Source organism: Phytophthora infestans, genomic scaffold, assembly GCF_000142945.1.
Source record: "Phytophthora infestans T30-4 supercont1.6 genomic scaffold, whole genome shotgun sequence".
NCBI classification, from domain to species: Eukaryota; Oomycota; class Peronosporomycetes; order Peronosporales; family Peronosporaceae; genus Phytophthora; species Phytophthora infestans.
Genome location: NW_003303753.1, coordinates 4133142 through 4150511, shown reverse-complemented (window position 1 = coordinate 4150511; position 17370 = coordinate 4133142). Strand labels below are relative to the sequence as shown.

Sequence of the window (17370 nt, the reverse complement as noted above, 5' to 3'; positions counted from 1 at the left end):
CTGAACTATTTATCCAGCTATACATGATTCGCATGTATACATCGAATGCCCCCATTCGGGTAGCATTCGGGCGCACTCGGGTGTGTGCAAATCCTAAAGCATGTTGCCATTCGGGTGATATAACGACTGCCTAAAATTAAAGCAAAACCGTTAAGCTCGAGGGACGAGGAAATAGTCACCCTCTGAGTTTGGTACGTTTAGCAGTACTTTTCTGACCTCCCGAGCGACTTCTCTTCTTTTTAGACTTTTCATCTTGATATTTTACATCGTGACCGGGATTACAGGCAAGCCCACGGCGCGCCGTCTGTCTTAGCTCATGGTCTGGTATCGCCGTTGTTAGAGCCTCCTGTAACGTTTTGGTCTTGGTACCTTTATCAATGACACGACGACGCTCCAGATCGCCGTCTACAAGTGCCATGGGATCCCATTGAGACGCCACAATACTCGCGAGACATTGAGCCACATCTTCCTTTAAGAAAGGGTACGTCTCACAACCCAGCGAGCGAAAACAAAGCGTGTAAACGTCCGTATCTTCTCCTCGCGCTTCAGGTGTGCTGCTGTCCTTCGTCAACGACGTGGAAGAGATGAACCGAAAAGAATCGTTCAGCGACTCAGGACCGGAAGTTTCTTCTTTGCTCAGATTCATGCATATACGAATAACATCGCTAACAGGCGTCTCGCTCAAGGGGTTTTCATTCACCGTGCGTTTCTTGAGTGCTGGTTTCACTGCAGGTTTCTTAGGTGCTGGACCCTCCTTAGGTTTCTTGCCTTTCGGATGCGGACTTTCAGACACGAACCAAGGAGACAGCTTCTTTGATGCTGCTTGGGAGAAACCATCGTCTTTTGGGAAACGGCTTTTCACTTGGATGAGCATGAATGACACTCGCTCCTTCTCGCCATCTTTGTTCCAAAATACTGGGATCATCAGATCTGCTCCAAGCTGGTTGCGCGGGAAAATACCCGCAGCCCGACGTCCCAGCAAATACCACAGCGTATCTTCATTCGGTTCAGCTTGCAGCTGTATGAAGTGAGTGAACCCCATGCGCCAGTCCTTCCACTCTGACTTCCACTCGTTAAACGTTTCTTTGTTTCCAGGGAGCATTCCCTCGATATAAACTTCAATTTCATCGCACCCCATCACATTCAAAAACGACTCCACCGACACGAATTGGCCATGTGACTTGCTTCGATCCCCCATCACACACTGGTCCATCGCGAGAAGGAGCACAATGCGAGCGACCATTTCACCAATCCCACCTGTCTCCAGTGCTTCGTCCAGTATCAACTTCTTCAGCTGCGGAAGAATATACTTGGACAAGCCGTCCTCCAGGAAATGCCACACGCTAATCGCACCCAACGCAAGCACCGGGTCCGACGCGTAGCTACTCAAGTAGCCCTCGCTCTCAAATTTCACGTAGGCGAGGACAGCCATGAAGTCCGCGACTACCTGCGACGCCAACGTCGACGTGGAATACGGACGTACACCCAGTCGACAGAGCATCGACGCAACACCAAACATGGTCTTCTCGTTGTATGAGGCTTCTTGTTTAAAATCGTTTCCCAGCAGCAGCTTATTTGCTGCTTCGGTGACTAGATCCCCAAAAGAAGCTTGTGATAATCCATCTCGATCGGTGAAAGTGCTCCACCACATTGGACGACCCATGCGCAGCAACGCATTCCAAGCATCGTTCTCGCTCCCGGTCACAATCGCCTTGTACGCAGCTATTTCAGCCTTCAGCTCTGCCTCCTCACTTAGAGTCTCCACCTGTCCACCTCCGGTCATGTCATCATTATCGGACTTTCTTCCCTCCCTTTGATTACTCTCATTTAATTTCAGATAATACTCCCGCCAGTGGGTATCCATAGTGTGAGTCAGCACAAAAGGAGGAAACGTCGCATCACCAGTGCTGTTTGTGTAATTTCGAGAGGACGGGTCGGACGCAAACGACGGCCTTACCTCCGACTCGGAGTCCGAGATCTTTGGGCTCGTATCTACAAACACCCCGAAAATGCCTCCTTCTGCTCCGATTCTGTTGTTGACCAAAGCAAGCGCTCGTCGTAATAGACGGAAATCATTGACTTTGACTGTTAGCGCGCCTGGGTCCGCCTTCTCATTAAGTAGGGACCTTGCTTCGTCAACCACCAACACCACCATCTTGCCGTCCTGATTCTTCTTTACTGAACCGCGGACTATCTTGCCCGCCTTTCTGACCTTCTTATCGTTTTCTGCTTGCTGGTCCAGCTTCCTCCGAACAATCACGTCACTTTTCTTCTCGTTGAACAACTTGATCCACTCACCTTGAACTTCTTCCCAATTGTTTGCCGCATAGTTGTAGATGGCTTCCAAACGAGAAGTAATCTGCTCGACGGTAGAAGACTCTGGGATCAACCAGTTGCGGAGATTTGTTGTCGCCTCTGGATATCCCGTCGATTCGTGTAAGCGAGCGCAGGTATACAGGACTTTCATCTGAGAGCTCGGAGCTTTTGCCCTGCGCGCCAACTCGAACAGCATTCGACTCTTCCCGAAGCCCGAGCTTTGAACGACCGTCACGTACAGGGCCCTGAAGATCTCCGAGTCATACACTTTCCAGCAGCGCCAGAGGTAGTCGGCAAAATTTACGTGCGCATTGCCGTGGTATTCTGTCTCGAAAAACGTAAGCTTGAGCTGCTGCATGAGCTCATCTGACAAAACTGGAGGAGAATCCAAGTCCTTTTCCCCAAACTCATCTATCCAGGCATTCACCGCAGCTGCCGCTATACTATCCGCAACATCTATGACGATTTCCCTTGGGTAGACAAAGGGTATTGCTACGCATAACCCTACGAAAACGATGACCTTGTTCTTTTGAAGTTCTTTCGGAGTAGCAAACTTCGCAAAATCGCGCGGATAGGCGACGACCAAAACTTCCTCACCGGCCTGCAGTTTGCTGATTACACCTTTTTCTGACAAGAAAGTGTAGATGAAATTGTTCATGAACGCGGCCACCACGTCGGGATTCAACTGGTTCGAAAACGCAGCGTGACGTACGGTACTGTAAGCACAGGGGGGGGGGGAAGCAAAAGGTTTAGCAGCACGCGTACCTGCGGTGGGCTTTTTAGGCCGCTTTCGGTGTTCTCCATCGGGACGTCAAGGCTCGACATCTGTGCTCCCTGATAGAAAACGAAAACTGAAAGGTCTAGTGATGGATTTACTGCAGCTATAGTATTAGTTGTTCTGACAAAAATCCGTCAAGGCTTTTTTGTATTAATAGTAGCCAACGAAATGTCATCAAAGTAATACCCGAACATATGGGGAAAACCATGTTAGTTGTCGATCTGAGATCAAAAGATACAATCAAAACAAGAGAAGGTTGCTTTCTTAATTGGCATTTTCCCTTATGAGAAATACGACGATCTTGTGATTTGCTCGATTTACCTTCAATCTATGTGATCGAGTCTAAAGGGGTATATGTACTACGCTTATACTTGGGGACTACTGCTGCCAGTGTTCATCCATGGTGTGAGTCAGTATAAATGGAGGGAACGTCTCCCATGCAGTGTTGTTTATGTTATCATGAGAGGACGGATCGGTCGCAACCGATACGCATTAGTCCGAGATCTTCGAGTTCGTTTCGCCTCCGAACAACCTCATCAGTTTTCATCTCGTTAAACAACTTAATCCACTCACCTTAAACATCCGCCCAGTTATTTATTGCATGGTTCTAGATGACTTCCAGACAAGAAGCAATCAGCTCGACGGTAAAAGACATTGGTACTTGAAGTATCAACCAGTTCCGAAGATTTGTTGTCACCTCTGGATCCCCCGTCGATTCGTGAACACGGGCGCAGATATACAAGACTTTCATCTTAGAGCCCTCATCACCTGCCTTGCGCGCCAACTCGAAAAGTATCTGACTCTTCCCGAAGACGGAGCTCTGAACAACCGTCACGCACGGGGCCTGGAGCGTCTTTGAGCCATAAACTTTCGAGCAGCGCCAAAGGTACCTTTTAAACTTCTTGTGCGCATCGCCGAGTACGGTGTCTCTGTACTGGCGATTTTAAGCCGTTTCATGAGCTCTTTCGACAAAACTGGAAAAGAAATCGAGTCCTTAACCTCGTATTCATCTATCCAGGAATTTACCGGAACTACCGCTACGCTATTCGCAACGTCGTTGACGATTGAGTAGGCCCCGATGATTACACCGCGTAAAAGCGCACATGCGATGTTCTTCTTCTCTTGAAGTTCTTTTGGAGTTGCATATTGCGTAAAGTCGCTCGCATCCGTGGCATCTTTCTTTTCCAAAGTTTGCTGACTGATCTTGCGTTTCTTGATTACATCCTTCTCCTACAACAAGAAAGTGAAGATGAAATCGTTCATAAAATGCGACCACCGCGTCGGGATCCAACTGGTTTGTAAATGGCAGCAAAGCGTGCAGCACTGTAAGCATAGAGGGTGAGAGCAGGTGGTTTAGCAGCACGCGTACCTGTGGTGGGCTTTCGGGGACGCTTTCAGCGCTCCCATCGTGACGTCAAGGCTCGACATCGGCTGTCCGTACAGAAAAGGAAAAATAAACACCAGTAAAAGTAAAATATGGCCTTGGCATCAATCAAAAGCTGACACAATTGTATATTTCCCTGGTTATTGAATTGTTTTACATCAGGACAAATTAAACCAGTGCAATAAATGTGACGGCCGTGCCAATTAAGGGCCGCTTGATTTCACTATATAATCTCTTGTATGATACCTTAGTAGTGACCAATGAAAATAGATAAGCCTGAAATTCCGAATTGCCTATTGGCTAACCGAATCCGGCCCTTAACTGGTCACCGGCCCCTAATTGGCATTTTACCTTATAAAAATGTATCAGCGGCCCCCTACGCTTATTGAGGGCTACTTCTGTACTGAATTTGGAGGTATTTAAACTTTGATTCAAAGGTAACCGAAGGCAGACATATGAGGAATCTTTTAAATTAAAGCAAAACCGTTAAGCTCGAGGGACGAGCACCCTCTGAGTTTGGTACGTTTAGCAGTACTTTTCTGACCTCCCGAGCGACTTCCCTTCTTTTTAGACTTTTCATCTTGATATTTCACATCGTGACCGGGAGTGCAGGCAAGCCCACGGCGCGCCGTCTGTCTTAGCTCATGGTCTGGTATCGCCGTTGTTAGAGCCCCCTGTAACGTGTTGGTCTTGGTACCTTTATCAATGACACGACGACGCTCCAGATCGCCGTCTACAAGTGCCATGGGATCCCATTGAGACGCCACAATACTCGCGAGACATTGAGCCACATCTTCCTTTAAGAAAGGGTACGTCTCACAACCCAGCGAGCGAAAACAAAGCGTGTAAACGTCCGTATCTTCTCCTCGCGCTTCAGGTGTGCTGCTGTCCTTCGTCAACGACGTGGAAGAGATGAACCGAAAAGAATCGTTCAGCGACTCAGGACCGGAAGTTTCTTCTTTGCTCAGATTCATGCATATACGAATAACATCGCTAACAGGCGTCTCGCTCAAGGGGTTTTCATTCACCGTGCGTTTCTCGAGTGCTGGCTTCACTGCAGGTTTCTTGGCCGCTGGACCCTCCTTAGGTTTCTTGCCTTTCGGATGCGGACTTTCAGACACGAACCAAGGAGACAGCTTCTTTGATGCTGCTTGGGAGAAACCATCGTCTTTTGGGAAACGGCTTTTCACTTGGATGAGCATGAATGACACTCGCTCCTTCTCGCCATCTTTGTTCCAAAATACTGGGATCATCAGATCTGCTCCAAGCTGGTTGCGCGGGAAAATACCCGCAGCCCGACGTCCCAGCAAATACCACAGCGTATCTTCATTCGGTTCAGCTTGCAGCTGTATGAAGTGAGTGAACCCCATGCGCCAGTCCTTCCACTCTGACTTCCACTCGTTAAACGTTTCTTTGTTTCCAGGGAGCATTCCCTCGATATAAACTTCAATTTCATCGCACCCCATCACATTCAAAAACGACTCCACCGACACGAATTGGCCCTGTGACTTGCTTCGATCCCCCATCACACACTGGTCCATCGCGAGAAGGAGCACAATGCGAGCGACCATTTCACCAATCCCACCTGTCTCCAGTGCTTCGTCCAGTATCAACTTCTTCAGCTGCGGAAGAATATACTTGGACAAGCCGTCCTCCAGGAAATGCCACACGCTAATCGCACCCAACGCAAGCACCGGGTCCGACGCGTAGCTACTCAAGTAGCCCTCGCTCTCAAATTTCACGTAGGCGAGGACAGCCATGAAGTCCGCGACTACCTGCGACGCCAACGTCGACGTGGAATACGGACGTACACCCAGTCGACAGAGCATCGACGCAACACCAAACATGGTCTTCTCGTTGTATGAGGCTTCTTGTTTAAAATCGTTTCCCAGCAGCAGCTTATTTGCTGCTTCGGTGACTAGATCCCCAAAAGAAGCTTGTGATAATCCATCTCGATCGGTGAAAGTGCTCCACCACATTGGACGACCCATGCGCAGCAACGCATTCCAAGCATCGTTCTCGCTCCCGGTCACAATCGCCTTGTACGCAGCTATTTCAGCCTTCAGCTCTGCCTCCTCACTTAGAGTCTCCACCTGTCCACCTCCGGTCATGTCATCATTATCGGACTTTCTTCCCTCCCTTTGATTACTCTCATTTAATTTCAGATAATACTCCCGCCAGTGGGTATCCATAGTGTGAGTCAGCACAAAAGGAGGAAACGTCGCATCACCAGTGCTGTTTGTGTAATTTCGAGAGGACGGGTCGGACGCAAACGACGGCCTTACCTCCGACTCGGAGTCCGAGATCTTTGGGCTCGTATCTACAAACACCCCGAAAATGCCTCCTTCTGCTCCGATTCTGTTGTTGACCAAAGCAAGCGCTCGTCGTAATAGACGGAAATCATTGACTTTGACTGTTAGCGCGCCTGGGTCCGCCTTCTGATTAAGTATGGACCTTGCTTCGTCAACCACCAACACCACCATCTTGCCGTCCTGATTCTTCTTTACTGAATCGTGGACCATCTTGCCCGCCTTTCTGACCTTCTTATCGTTTTCTGCTTGCTGGTCCAGCTTCCTCCGAACAATCACGTCACTTTTCTTCTCGTTGAACAACTTGATCCACTCACCTTGAACTTCTTCCCAATTGTTTGCCGCATAGTTGTAGATGGCTTCCAAACGAGAAGTAATCTGCTCGACGGTAGAAGACTCTGGGATCAACCAGTTGCGGAGATTTGTTGTCGCCTCTGGATATCCCGTCGATTCGTGTAAGCGAGCGCAGGTATACAGGACTTTCATCTGAGAGCTCGGAGCTTTTGCCCTGCGCGCCAACTCGAACAGCATTCGACTCTTCCCGAAGCCGGAGCTCTGAACGACCGTCACGTACAGGGCCCTGAAGATCTCAGAGTCATAAACCTCCCAGCAACGCCAGAGATAGTCTGCAAACTTTACGTGCGCATTGCCGTGGTATTCTGTCTCGAAAAACGTGAGCTTGAGCTGTTGCATGAGCCCTTGGGACAAAACTGGGGGAGAAGCCGAGTCCTTTTTCCCAAACTCATCTATCCAGACATTCACCGCAGCTGCCGCTACACTCCTCGCAAGGTCTGCGCTGACGACATTCTTACCGTATGCAAAGCGGATCAAAGCCTTCACAGATCCACATACGCTGTATTTTTTCTCTTGAAGTTCTCTCGGCGTAGCATAATCCTCAAAATCGTCCGCTCCCGCGACGACCAAAACTTCCTCATCAGCCTGCCGTTTGTTGATTACACCCTTTTCTGACAAGAAAATGTAGATGAAATTGTTCATGAACGCGGCCACCACGTCGGGATTCAACTGGTTCGAAAACGCAGCATCACGTATAGCAATGTAAGCACGCGAGATAAGGGGCAGGAGGTTCTACAGCCCGCGTACCTGTGGTGTCCATTCGGGGCCGCTCTCAGCGTTCTCCATCGGGACGTCAAGGCTCAACATCTGTGCTGCCCAACAAAAAACGAAAACTGAAAGATCTGGTAACCCAGTGATGGACCACTTGATTGATAGGCACCTCCCAGCAAAAATCTAGCCAGATTTTGCTCATAATCATATTGTAAATTCCGACCAAATTTGCCGTTTACTGTACTTGAAATACATTTTTACCCATCACTGACTCAGAGTGTGCAGCAGTACTTATCATCAGATTTGAATCCTTACGCATGTATTAATACATGTACAGTAGCTCCAACCAACACAAAGGAGTCGAAACCATTGGCATTCTATTCACATGCGGTCGACTGCTTCGACCCCGACAAGCTGCAGACCACGTCGTAGCACGGCGTCGGTCGCAGCACAGAGAAGTAGGCGACTGTCTTGATGCGGATCTTGAAGCACACGGCAGTTCTCGTAGAAGCCGTGGAAGTGGCCGGCCACACGGAAAAGGTAGTCGCACAAGTAGTGAGGGTACAGATGAGCCAATGTAGCGGCCACTTCGTCGTCGAACTGAGACAATAGCAACGCCAACGCGCGTTCGGACGGATGCCAGTCGATCGAGGCGTGTGCCAGCACGTCTTGTGCCGCCAGACTGTCGCTCGAGAGGCCTAGAAAAGCGTCCCACGACGAGCCGCCAGCCTTGCGTAGAATACCTTGCAGTCTCGCAGACGCGTACATGAGGTACACGCCCGTGTTGCCCTTCAGGTTCAGCACGTTGCTCATGATGAACTTGTAGTTGCGTTCGCGCTGCTGAGCCAGTTCAAAGTATCGCACCGCAGCGTCTCCAACCACGCGGTTCTGCGCGTCGACCTGTTCCTGCGTCAACTTAAGTTCGCTCGCGACGACGCCAGTGGTAGCAGAGGCCAACGCTTGACGGGAACACTCAGCCGCCGCGCCATCGAGTAGATCCTCCAGGTAGTCGAACGCCCCGTTACGCGAGCTGAGTTTGGTACCGTCGTGACCCAGTACCAAGCCGAAAGGTGCATGAGTCAGCTTCACGTCCTCCTTATTCTGTCTCTGTGTCCATCCGGCTTGTTGAGCTGCAGCGAACAAGTGCTTGAAGTGCAGTTGCTGACTCTGGTCCGTCACGTACACGATCTCGTCGTACTGAGTCGAATCGACGCCTGGGAAGCCGTGGATACGCGAGTGCAGACACGCTAAATCCACTGTGGCGTACAGGAAGCCGCCGTCGCTCTTGCGAATGAGCATTGGAGGCTTGTCTGGTCCGTCGAGGAAGACTCCAAGAGCGCCTCGTGACTCGACTGCCTGCCCACTGTCCTGCATCTTCTGGACGACTGGAGACACCAGTGGCATGTACGTGGACTCACCACGTTCGATGACGTTGACGCCCAGACGGTCGAAGATGCGCTGATAGGCTTCTCGGCTCACTTGGCACGCACGTGTCCATGCGTCGCGGACTTTTGGGTCCACTTCACCATTAGTTCCGAGTCGTTGCAGTTGGAGGACAACATCGTCCACTTTATGTTTGAATACAGTGTCCATTTCGAGTCTCCGCTTGCCGCTTTCGTAGTATTTGCCCAGCTGAGCGTCCGTGAGTGTCTCTAGAGCCACGTTTTGCTCCAAGAGCTCCACAATAAGTGTGGCTAGAGCGGAGCCGACGTCGCCGGTGTGGCTAATTCGCGAGACGCGGTGACCACGGAACTCGAGGAGGTTGCAGATGGTGTCGCCCAGTACGGAGGACCTCAGATGACCCACGTGCAGCTTCTTGCCCATGTTGGGCGCTGCAAAGTCCACTAAAATGCTCTTTTGCTCGCTAAGAGGGAGGACGGCGGGTTGAACGCCTTGTGTAGCCATACGGACAGCTTGACGTGCCACAAACTCGTCATGCAGCACGAGGTTCACGAAGCCTCCTTTGGTGACGAACGCGTCCTTGAGAAGAGGGTATGTTTGCTCTCCAACTGTAGATAAATTCTCTACTATGGTTTTAGCAAGCTCTTCGGGTGTTGGAGCATCTGTTTGTGGAGCAGTTGCCTTGCTCTTCTTCTTGCGGTTCCCCAACTGTAATGCCAAACTTGTCTGGTAGTCTGCGTCGCTCTGCGCTGAGCGACGCACCCCCAATGATGCAGTTGGCAGAGCGGAAGCGTTGACCATTGGTAAAGACGCCTGCAGAGAGCGACGCAGCGCTTGTTGTAGGTGCCACGCGCATGAGAGCGCCGCCATTGTTGCTGGCCTCTTGTGGCTCTGCAAGTGTACACAGCTCAAACACTCACATATGTGGTGTACATACGTTAGGTAAAGTACACAATGACCAATGACAGCCATTCCCCATTTTAAAGTTAGCTGCGACCGTCATGGCGGACTCGGTCACAGCTTCGTTGTCGTGCCCTGTGTGCTTCGAACGCTTTGCTTCAGCAGCCGGCGCGGCCTTTGCTCTGCACCTGGCGTCTTGCTCGCGCTCTTCCCCCTCGCCTCCTGACTCCCCGACGTCCGCGGCCGCTCACTGTCCGCGTTGTTTCCACGTCTACACAGCCGGCACGCTGCCCCACGAGATCTCTTTCCATGAGCACGAGTGCGCGCGCGTCAATGAACTACCAGATGTAGATAGCGACGACGGCGCGCCATTCTCCACCAGTGGCCGTAAGCCTAAGCGCCAGCGCAACGACGTACGCGTGGAGGCGGCTCCCAGCGTGACGCTCTTCCCGTCCCACTGCTTCTTGTGCGGCAACGGCGGGCGTGGCCTACTCCATTGCGGTGGTAGCTGCGCTCGATCAGCTCACCAGAATTGCGTGAACCAGCTACAAGCGCCCACAGTTGGAGAGCCAGTGTCTCTGGCCGAGCGGAAGCAGGCGGCCGAGAACTGGAAGTGTGCGCAGTGTCTGAGAGGCCTACATCGCTGCCAGCGCTGTGGCTTCATGGGCCACGAGGCCAATGGCATGCGTAAGTGCTCTGTGCTTGACTGTGGCTACCATTTTCACGAACAGTGTCTGCCGGACGACGAGACGGCGCACGCGGGCTTCGTGTGTCCACGCCACACGTGCGCGACGTGCGGCACCCAGGAGACCGACATGAGGCGCTGTAAGAGCTGCACTGTGTGTGACCACATGACACACTTGCGCTGTCCGAGAGGCAGCGGCGCCACTACCGGACCAACGAACAATGGCGGCTTGGACCCGGCCCACCTGTTCGTGTGTACACGACACGACGCGGAGACGACCACGTCCCCGACCAGCAGCCCCGATGCCAGTAACTCACTCCGACAGAGACTCGCAGCCGGCGACGTGGTACTGGTGCTTGAGTTTAACAACGCCCTGCTGCCGACCAGTGCCAAACAGGCGGCGCCCGACGCTGCCAACCACTGGGGCGTAATCCTCTCGGCGGAAGAAGCGGAGCCGCATGGACGTGGCAATCAGCTACTGAGTGTCCGTATGTTCGCAGATGAAAACGTGCTGGTGGTGCCCAACCAGTACGCGCTGCGTGTGGCTAACGCGTCGGATTTCTCTCGACCGGTGGACATGCTTCGCCACTGTTTGGAACGTCACGCTATGGTGGAGCTGCAGCTACGGCAGATGGATAGGAATATCGATGCAGCAGAGGAGAAACGCATTTTGCGTATTAGTACTGCGGCGTTCGCTGCACGTCTTAAGGCGCTGGGTGTGACTGTAGCCCAGGCCACAAGCGACGCCGAGGAAGGACTTGCACGCTGGCGCCGGTTCCAGGCGCTGCCAGAGCCGCGTCATTACGACGGTCTCGGAGACGCAGCACCCAGTTATTTGTACATCGACACCCGTGGAGCGCGTCCTGGACAGCAAAGTAGAAGCAGCGGGCATGCGTCCAATGCCGTGACAGCAGAGGCCGATGGAGACGTGTCCATGACAGATCCGGATACAGACAGTGGTAGCGCTGCTGTCAGCGGCCCGACACGTGGGTCTTCACATGTTCCAGCTCCTTCGCGACCGAAGAATGCTGGAAAGAGCCCACACGAAGGCGAAGTAGAAAAACCCAATGACGTGGAGGCCAGCTCTCCTGTTCAAGGGTCCCAGAACTACACGCAGGACACGGTAACGACGGATACCCAGGACACGCAACAAGACAGCGACGGCTACTCTCAAGCTACATCTACGTCAGCAGCGGCCTCGATATCCAGTAGTCCGGCAAGCAACCGTGCTATTGGCCTGGACGTGAATAGCAATAAACGGCCGGCAGACGCTGTCGAGAATGGCGACGTGAAGCGGCAGAAAGTGAACACGGCGACTTCCGCCTTCACGCCGACTAACTTTCGTGAACTCGAGCCGGGAGCTACTTTGAGCAGCGTATCTGCTCCCGCCACGCTGCATATTTCGCCGATGGCGTCAAGCACGCGAACGATTCTTCCTCAGAAGCGGAAGCAACTCACCCGGAAGCAGAAAGTGCTGGCAGATATGCCTAAACTGCTGCTCGAAAGTCTTGAGCGTAAGGCCTTTTGCTACTTGGAGAACGCCGACGGATCAAACGCGAAGCCGGCACCCGTTCCAGCTGACGCGGATGCTTTCCCGTGGGCTGCTCGGGCTGCGAGTTTTCGTCCTGCGTTCTACAGACCCACGGTGATGCTGGGCCACAGCGGTTTGCGTCGGCCTGGCGTAGATGCTATCAGTCGTTTGCTACTGAGCCAGGACAAACGCAGTGTCAAGTGCTTCGTCCAGACTCTGGACGCTGATGAGGACATGACCATGTGCTCTCACGTGGAGAATCTCAACAAGAAGGCGTCGTCTGCCACGCCAGGCTTCGTGCTGCTGGACTTGATGACCTTGAACAGCTTTCGCGATCTCGAGTCGGTCGTGCGGACTCGTCTGGTAGAGGCGTTGGGGAAACGCTCTCGCTACACTCGGGACCACTTTGGCATGGACGCGTATCAAGCGCAGCGTTGGCTCGAGCAGCAGCGTCGTAGAAAGACAAGCGAACAGCCTCCTATCTCACTGTCTTACTGCGCTATTGATGGTGTGAGGCGTCATCTGGAGCTCCAGGAGTTCACCAAGCCATCAGCTAAGGACAAGCAGAAGTGGCTCTCGTTCTGCACGAACGTGTGTCATGTTTCAGTGGCGATCACTGTCCCCAATATGACACGTCAGACGGCCATGGCGATTGCTGCACCCCGACAGGTCGCCGGCACTGCTAAGTAAACCATGAGAAGCAAGAACCGTAACTGCATAAACAACGACAGCTTGATGTCGCTAACGAATTAAAGTTTCATTCTCCTATATCTGTACAACTGTCACCGTGGGTCCGCACTCACTTGGGTCCTTCAATGAGCCACTTGATGCCGTTACCGCGCTGGACATTGTCGAAAGCCTCCTTGGCTTCCTCGAACGGCACAATCTTCGAGATGAGACCCTTGACGTTCAGCTGCCCACTTGCAACCATATCGAGCGCCAGTTGGTAGTCGCCTGCAGAGTACCGGAAGCTGCCGGTCACGCGGAGCTCCTTGCCGCACATGATGCCAATGGGGAACGTGATGTCTGTCTTGCCCATACCTCCCTGCGTGAACGTGCCACCGCTGCGTGCGACGTAGATTGCCGTCTGAATGCAGGGCTCCGCTCCACTCGCGTCAATCACGACGTCGGCCCCGTCGCCCAGTCCGCACTCGGCAATGATCTGCTCGGCCGACTCCTGTGGTGTCACGCCGGACTTCCCCTGATACACGTGCGTCGCGCCGTGTTCCTTGGCGACCGCAAGACGTTTCTCATTGACGTCCACGCCGACGACTGTTGTGGCTCCGAACACGTAACGAGCCACTTTGCAGGTCAACAGACCCACGGGACCGACACCAAACACGACGACTTTCTGACCCGGGGACACCTTGGCCAGACGGCAGAAGTGAACGGCCACGGCTGTGGGTTCGAGCATCGCTCCCTCTTGCATACTGACGGTGGACGGCAGCTTGTAGCAGAAGTCCTCCGGCATGCGGTAGAACTTGGCCAGTGTGCCGTCGTACGGCGGCGTGGCTGCGAACGCCATATCCGGACACAAGTTGTAGTTTCCCTCGAGACAGCGGACGCAACGGCGGCACGGCACACCCGGCTCCATGGCCACTTCGTCACCTACCTTGAGAGACTTGACGGCGGATCCCACGGCATGGACGACGCCAGCAGACTCGTGGCCTAGCACCATGGGCTTATCCACCACGTACTTGCCGATACAGCCGTGCGTGCAGTAGTGCACATCACTACCACAGATTCCCGTGTAGCGTACGTTCAAGATCACGTCATGTGGGTCCTTAATTTCAGGCACGGGACGATCTTCAAACTTGACTGCTCCCCCCTTTTCGAGCACGAACGAGAGATTCTGTGGCGGAACAGGGTCGCTCGCCAGCACGGAGTCACTTCGGTCACACAGGAGGACAGGGTCGCACACCAGTACAGGATCACACGTTTGGACAGTCGGAGCCATTGCTGTCGAGGTGCTTCGAGTTTTGAGCGCTGGACGAGGAATTGAAAAATGAGCAACTTTGAACGAAGGTTCGGCACCGAGAGTGAGCGCTCGAAAGCTCGAAACGGCTGATCGGGTGGTGATCGCGTCACGAGCGACAGTTTGGCGCTTCAACTGCAATCAGAATGACGTGACTATCTATGGAAAAAGGTAACTGCCAAAAGTCCAGTTCTTTGACTCGATTTTGGCTCCATAAAAAGATTTCTTAAAATAGGGAGGAATACCAGTGAAACATGTTCGTTGCTGACTCGAAGAGCTCGAGTATATTGCGATTCAAGCACTATACTCCACCAGTCGTTTTCAATTTGCGAATCATCGGAATATCATCATGCTCACATATCTCGTCTTTAACACGATATTAGGCTGAAAAAAAGAGAAGCGGCCTAAGTTTACTGTTTTCGCTGCATGTTTGTCAAAGCAAGCGCGTCCAGTGCTAGTAGTTACCACCGTGTTGACCGTAGCGATCGTTAAGGGATCCTTGGAGCCCGTAACAGCTCAGCGAGCTGCTCGACTCCGATATTTTGAGTTTAAACAATACTACTGCTAGAAGTTGAAAAAAACAACCGATACTTTTTAGCATGATTTTTTTTTTAATTTAACAAGGTGACCCCCCATTCAAATACACAAAAACAGGCGAGATTACTCTTTAGAAACCAGGTACCTTACAAGCGTAATAACAGTGCTCATGTTTTTTTAAGAAGTAGTCTTAATTGTGAAATCCAGAAGTATTTTTAGCGGCGTTGAACATTATTTATAAGCTCTGAAGCGCTCTGGTTAAAAAGACACGTGATAACAAGCGAATGTTGTTTTTCATTCGAGGTAGCGGGCACTAATTTAATTTTATTCTCTAAAATGTGGTACCGGTACTAAAACAAGGAAAATATTACAGTCGTTATGAGAACACTGAAAATTTTATCTTGATTTTGGGTACTATTCGAAGGGGTATATTATTTGGAGTGGGTATTTGAATTCTCGATCCGAGACTCAAATATGTACAGTAGTATTTCCACCCAGGATTGGAGTTCTCAAATAGCTGAACCCACTACGAAATGATACTAAAGGTGAAGCAGGGGGTGTAGCTGTGGACGTAAACTACTCCAATGTGGTGCGTTTTCCTTGCGCTCGCGCAACGTAAGAGCAGCGTGCACATGTAGCACAGCTCGCACTTTATCGTAAGCGTAACCTACAGCACTATGATACTCAGCACCGTGTTCATTATAGCGGCCAACAAAGTAAAAACAAGCGGAACTTTGTAAGATGAACAACCTCACCGACCGCCCATCTTGGTAGGAAGTAACAAGACTTCACTCAATTTTAAGAATTATTGGGTCCCGTAGTTTTCCTAACCTTTCGCAATATTATCCCCTGCTGATACACTTCAACATTCTATAGTAAGCTTCTCGAAATATGAACTTCGGGTCGTAGCTCACTGCGCGCCGTAACCAGTTGAGTCAATGATCACCGTGGTCTGTCAGTTGAGGTGGTCGTCCACGTCACGTAGCTGCCAGTCCTGTCCCTGATCAGAAGACGGTGTCCGGTGGCCACAGAAACCGCTGCCCTAAAATACACCTACAGCTATCCTAGCACACGCACAGCAAACGGTAACTGAGTTCCTAGGCCGCGTGCACGTAAGGGAATCCGTCGAGATCTATTGCCAGATCGCTCGCGCGTGATCCCGGGGGCTCTTAGTACCGGGGGCTAACTCCACTACCCTCTCTTTGGGGACACGTCACGACGTTGCGGGCTGCTGATACCGACGATCCTACGGGGCTACAATACCCGTCTCTCTAACACACTCTTGGGAAACCCTCCCACTCAAGGACTAACACTGCGATGACACTGGCTAACTGGCTAACTGGTTGTTGTACTTGTCTTCTGCGCGAAACGTATCAGACCGATACGCTCGTGGCTCTCTCTGGAAGCACTTGCCTGCTTCTCTGCTAATCTCGAACTGAGGTTATCCCTCTATTACTACATGCACTTGGTCTCCCGCTCCCTCATTCAAGCAACAGCGACTCCTCACGAAGATCGCCATTCGCCGCACACTTGCCTTGAGTATACCGGGTCGTCTGGATCTTCAACCGGTTGCTCCTTTAAGGTGGCAGCTGCTCGAAGGTGGATGTTGACTTATCCACTTCACTGTCTTGTCCTCCTGTCCGTTGATCTCCGTCGCTCCTCGCCTGCCGTCCATGTCTGGATAAGATGAACCCCCAAGAGGATTTCATCCGCTTACTCTCTTCCCCTGCCTACGAATCGTCCGCGATTCATCCATCGTCGCTGCTAACCCGCTCGTCCATCGCCGCTGTCCTTGCCACCGTATCCGCTGTCTCTTGGTCCGCTAATCCGCTCATCCATCGCCGCCATCTTCTTGTGCTGCTAGACCTTCTTCGCCATGCAGTTAGTGCGCGGGCTCACGTGGGATTGCATTCCCTGCACCATCGCTGTCATCCTCGCTGTCGTCACCTTCCTGATCTTGGTCGCTGTCGTCCGAATCTTCGTCTGCACCAGTGTGCACGCGTCCTTGTCGCCACAGCTCCTCGTAATCTGCTTGGTTGATCCAGAGCTTCTGGGGGCCGTCTGGGTCAAGTCGATCACCCAGCCGTTCAACTTCGAACTCCAGTATGTATCGGCCGGTGCGGGTCCGATATCGTCGTCGGCGGCGTTCAACCACAACGTCGTCCGGCCGCCATCTGCTGAGGCGAGGTCGTGTGGACACCAAGCTGTCGACACCGCGTCGCCCTCGTCCAGCAAACACGTAAATGGTCGGCTCTTCGTCTTCTTCGTCAGGTGGTCCCACTGCTCGTCCTCGTGCTGGTGCGTCTACTGCTGCTGTTGCTGTGTGTCTGGTTCCTCCATCATCTCCGCTGGGCGTCGTGTCTGGTCCTGGTCGTAAGCCTCCATGGGCAGGTACATCGGCTTGTCCTCGTACCCTTCCGCTTGTCGCTGGTTGTTCGGCACTGACACCACTCGCATCTTCTGGTGTGTGCATCGTTCTACTGGCTGCT

At 52.3% G+C, this 17370-nt stretch overlaps 7 protein-coding genes across 7 annotated transcripts; 2 read left to right on the top strand and 5 right to left on the bottom strand.

Annotated features, from left to right (window-relative positions):
• Positions 1-278: 278 nt before the first annotated feature.
• PITG_04994 (uncharacterized protein) lies at positions 279-3141 on the bottom strand (the record flags this gene model as incomplete). The annotated part of the gene is made up of 4 exons (XM_002905632.1): positions 279-304; positions 370-1765; positions 1958-3001; positions 3082-3141. 4 exons carry the CDS (start codon positions 3139-3141, stop codon positions 279-281), a joined length of 2526 nt encoding a protein of 841 aa, XP_002905678.1.
• Positions 3142-5730: 2589 nt separating this feature from the next.
• PITG_04993 (uncharacterized protein) lies at positions 5731-6325 on the bottom strand (the record flags this gene model as incomplete). The annotated part of the gene is made up of 2 exons (XM_002905631.1): positions 5731-5824; positions 5865-6325. 2 exons carry the CDS (start codon positions 6323-6325, stop codon positions 5731-5733), a joined length of 555 nt encoding a protein of 184 aa, XP_002905677.1.
• Positions 6326-8168: 1843 nt separating this feature from the next.
• Positions 8169-9786, bottom strand: PITG_04992 (arginyl-tRNA synthetase, putative; the record flags this gene model as incomplete). Its single annotated transcript, XM_002905630.1, has 1 exon — positions 8169-9786. One exon carries the CDS (start codon positions 9674-9676, stop codon positions 8234-8236), a length of 1443 nt encoding a protein of 480 aa, XP_002905676.1.
• Positions 9787-10254: 468 nt separating this feature from the next.
• On the top strand, positions 10255-11801 carry PITG_04991 (uncharacterized protein; the record flags this gene model as incomplete). Its single annotated transcript, XM_002905629.1, has 3 exons — positions 10255-10482; positions 10552-11689; positions 11755-11801. The coding sequence occupies 3 exons, from the start codon at positions 10255-10257 to the stop codon at positions 11799-11801; spliced, it is 1413 nt and encodes a 470-aa protein (XP_002905675.1).
• Positions 11802-12246: 445 nt separating this feature from the next.
• PITG_04990 (uncharacterized protein) lies at positions 12247-13059 on the top strand (the record flags this gene model as incomplete). Its single annotated transcript, XM_002905628.1, has 2 exons — positions 12247-12576; positions 12643-13059. The coding sequence occupies 2 exons, from the start codon at positions 12247-12249 to the stop codon at positions 13057-13059; spliced, it is 747 nt and encodes a 248-aa protein (XP_002905674.1).
• A 109-nt stretch (positions 13060-13168) lies between these two features.
• Positions 13169-14326, bottom strand: PITG_04989 (sorbitol dehydrogenase, putative; the record flags this gene model as incomplete). Its single annotated transcript, XM_002905627.1, has 1 exon — positions 13169-14326. One exon carries the CDS (start codon positions 14324-14326, stop codon positions 13169-13171), a length of 1158 nt encoding a protein of 385 aa, XP_002905673.1.
• Positions 14327-16645: 2319 nt separating this feature from the next.
• Positions 16646-17354, bottom strand: PITG_04988 (uncharacterized protein; the record flags this gene model as incomplete). The annotated part of the gene is made up of 3 exons (XM_002905626.1): positions 16646-16738; positions 16829-17185; positions 17295-17354. The coding sequence occupies 3 exons, from the start codon at positions 17352-17354 to the stop codon at positions 16646-16648; spliced, it is 510 nt and encodes a 169-aa protein (XP_002905672.1).
• Between the last annotated feature and the right edge of the window lie 16 nt (positions 17355-17370).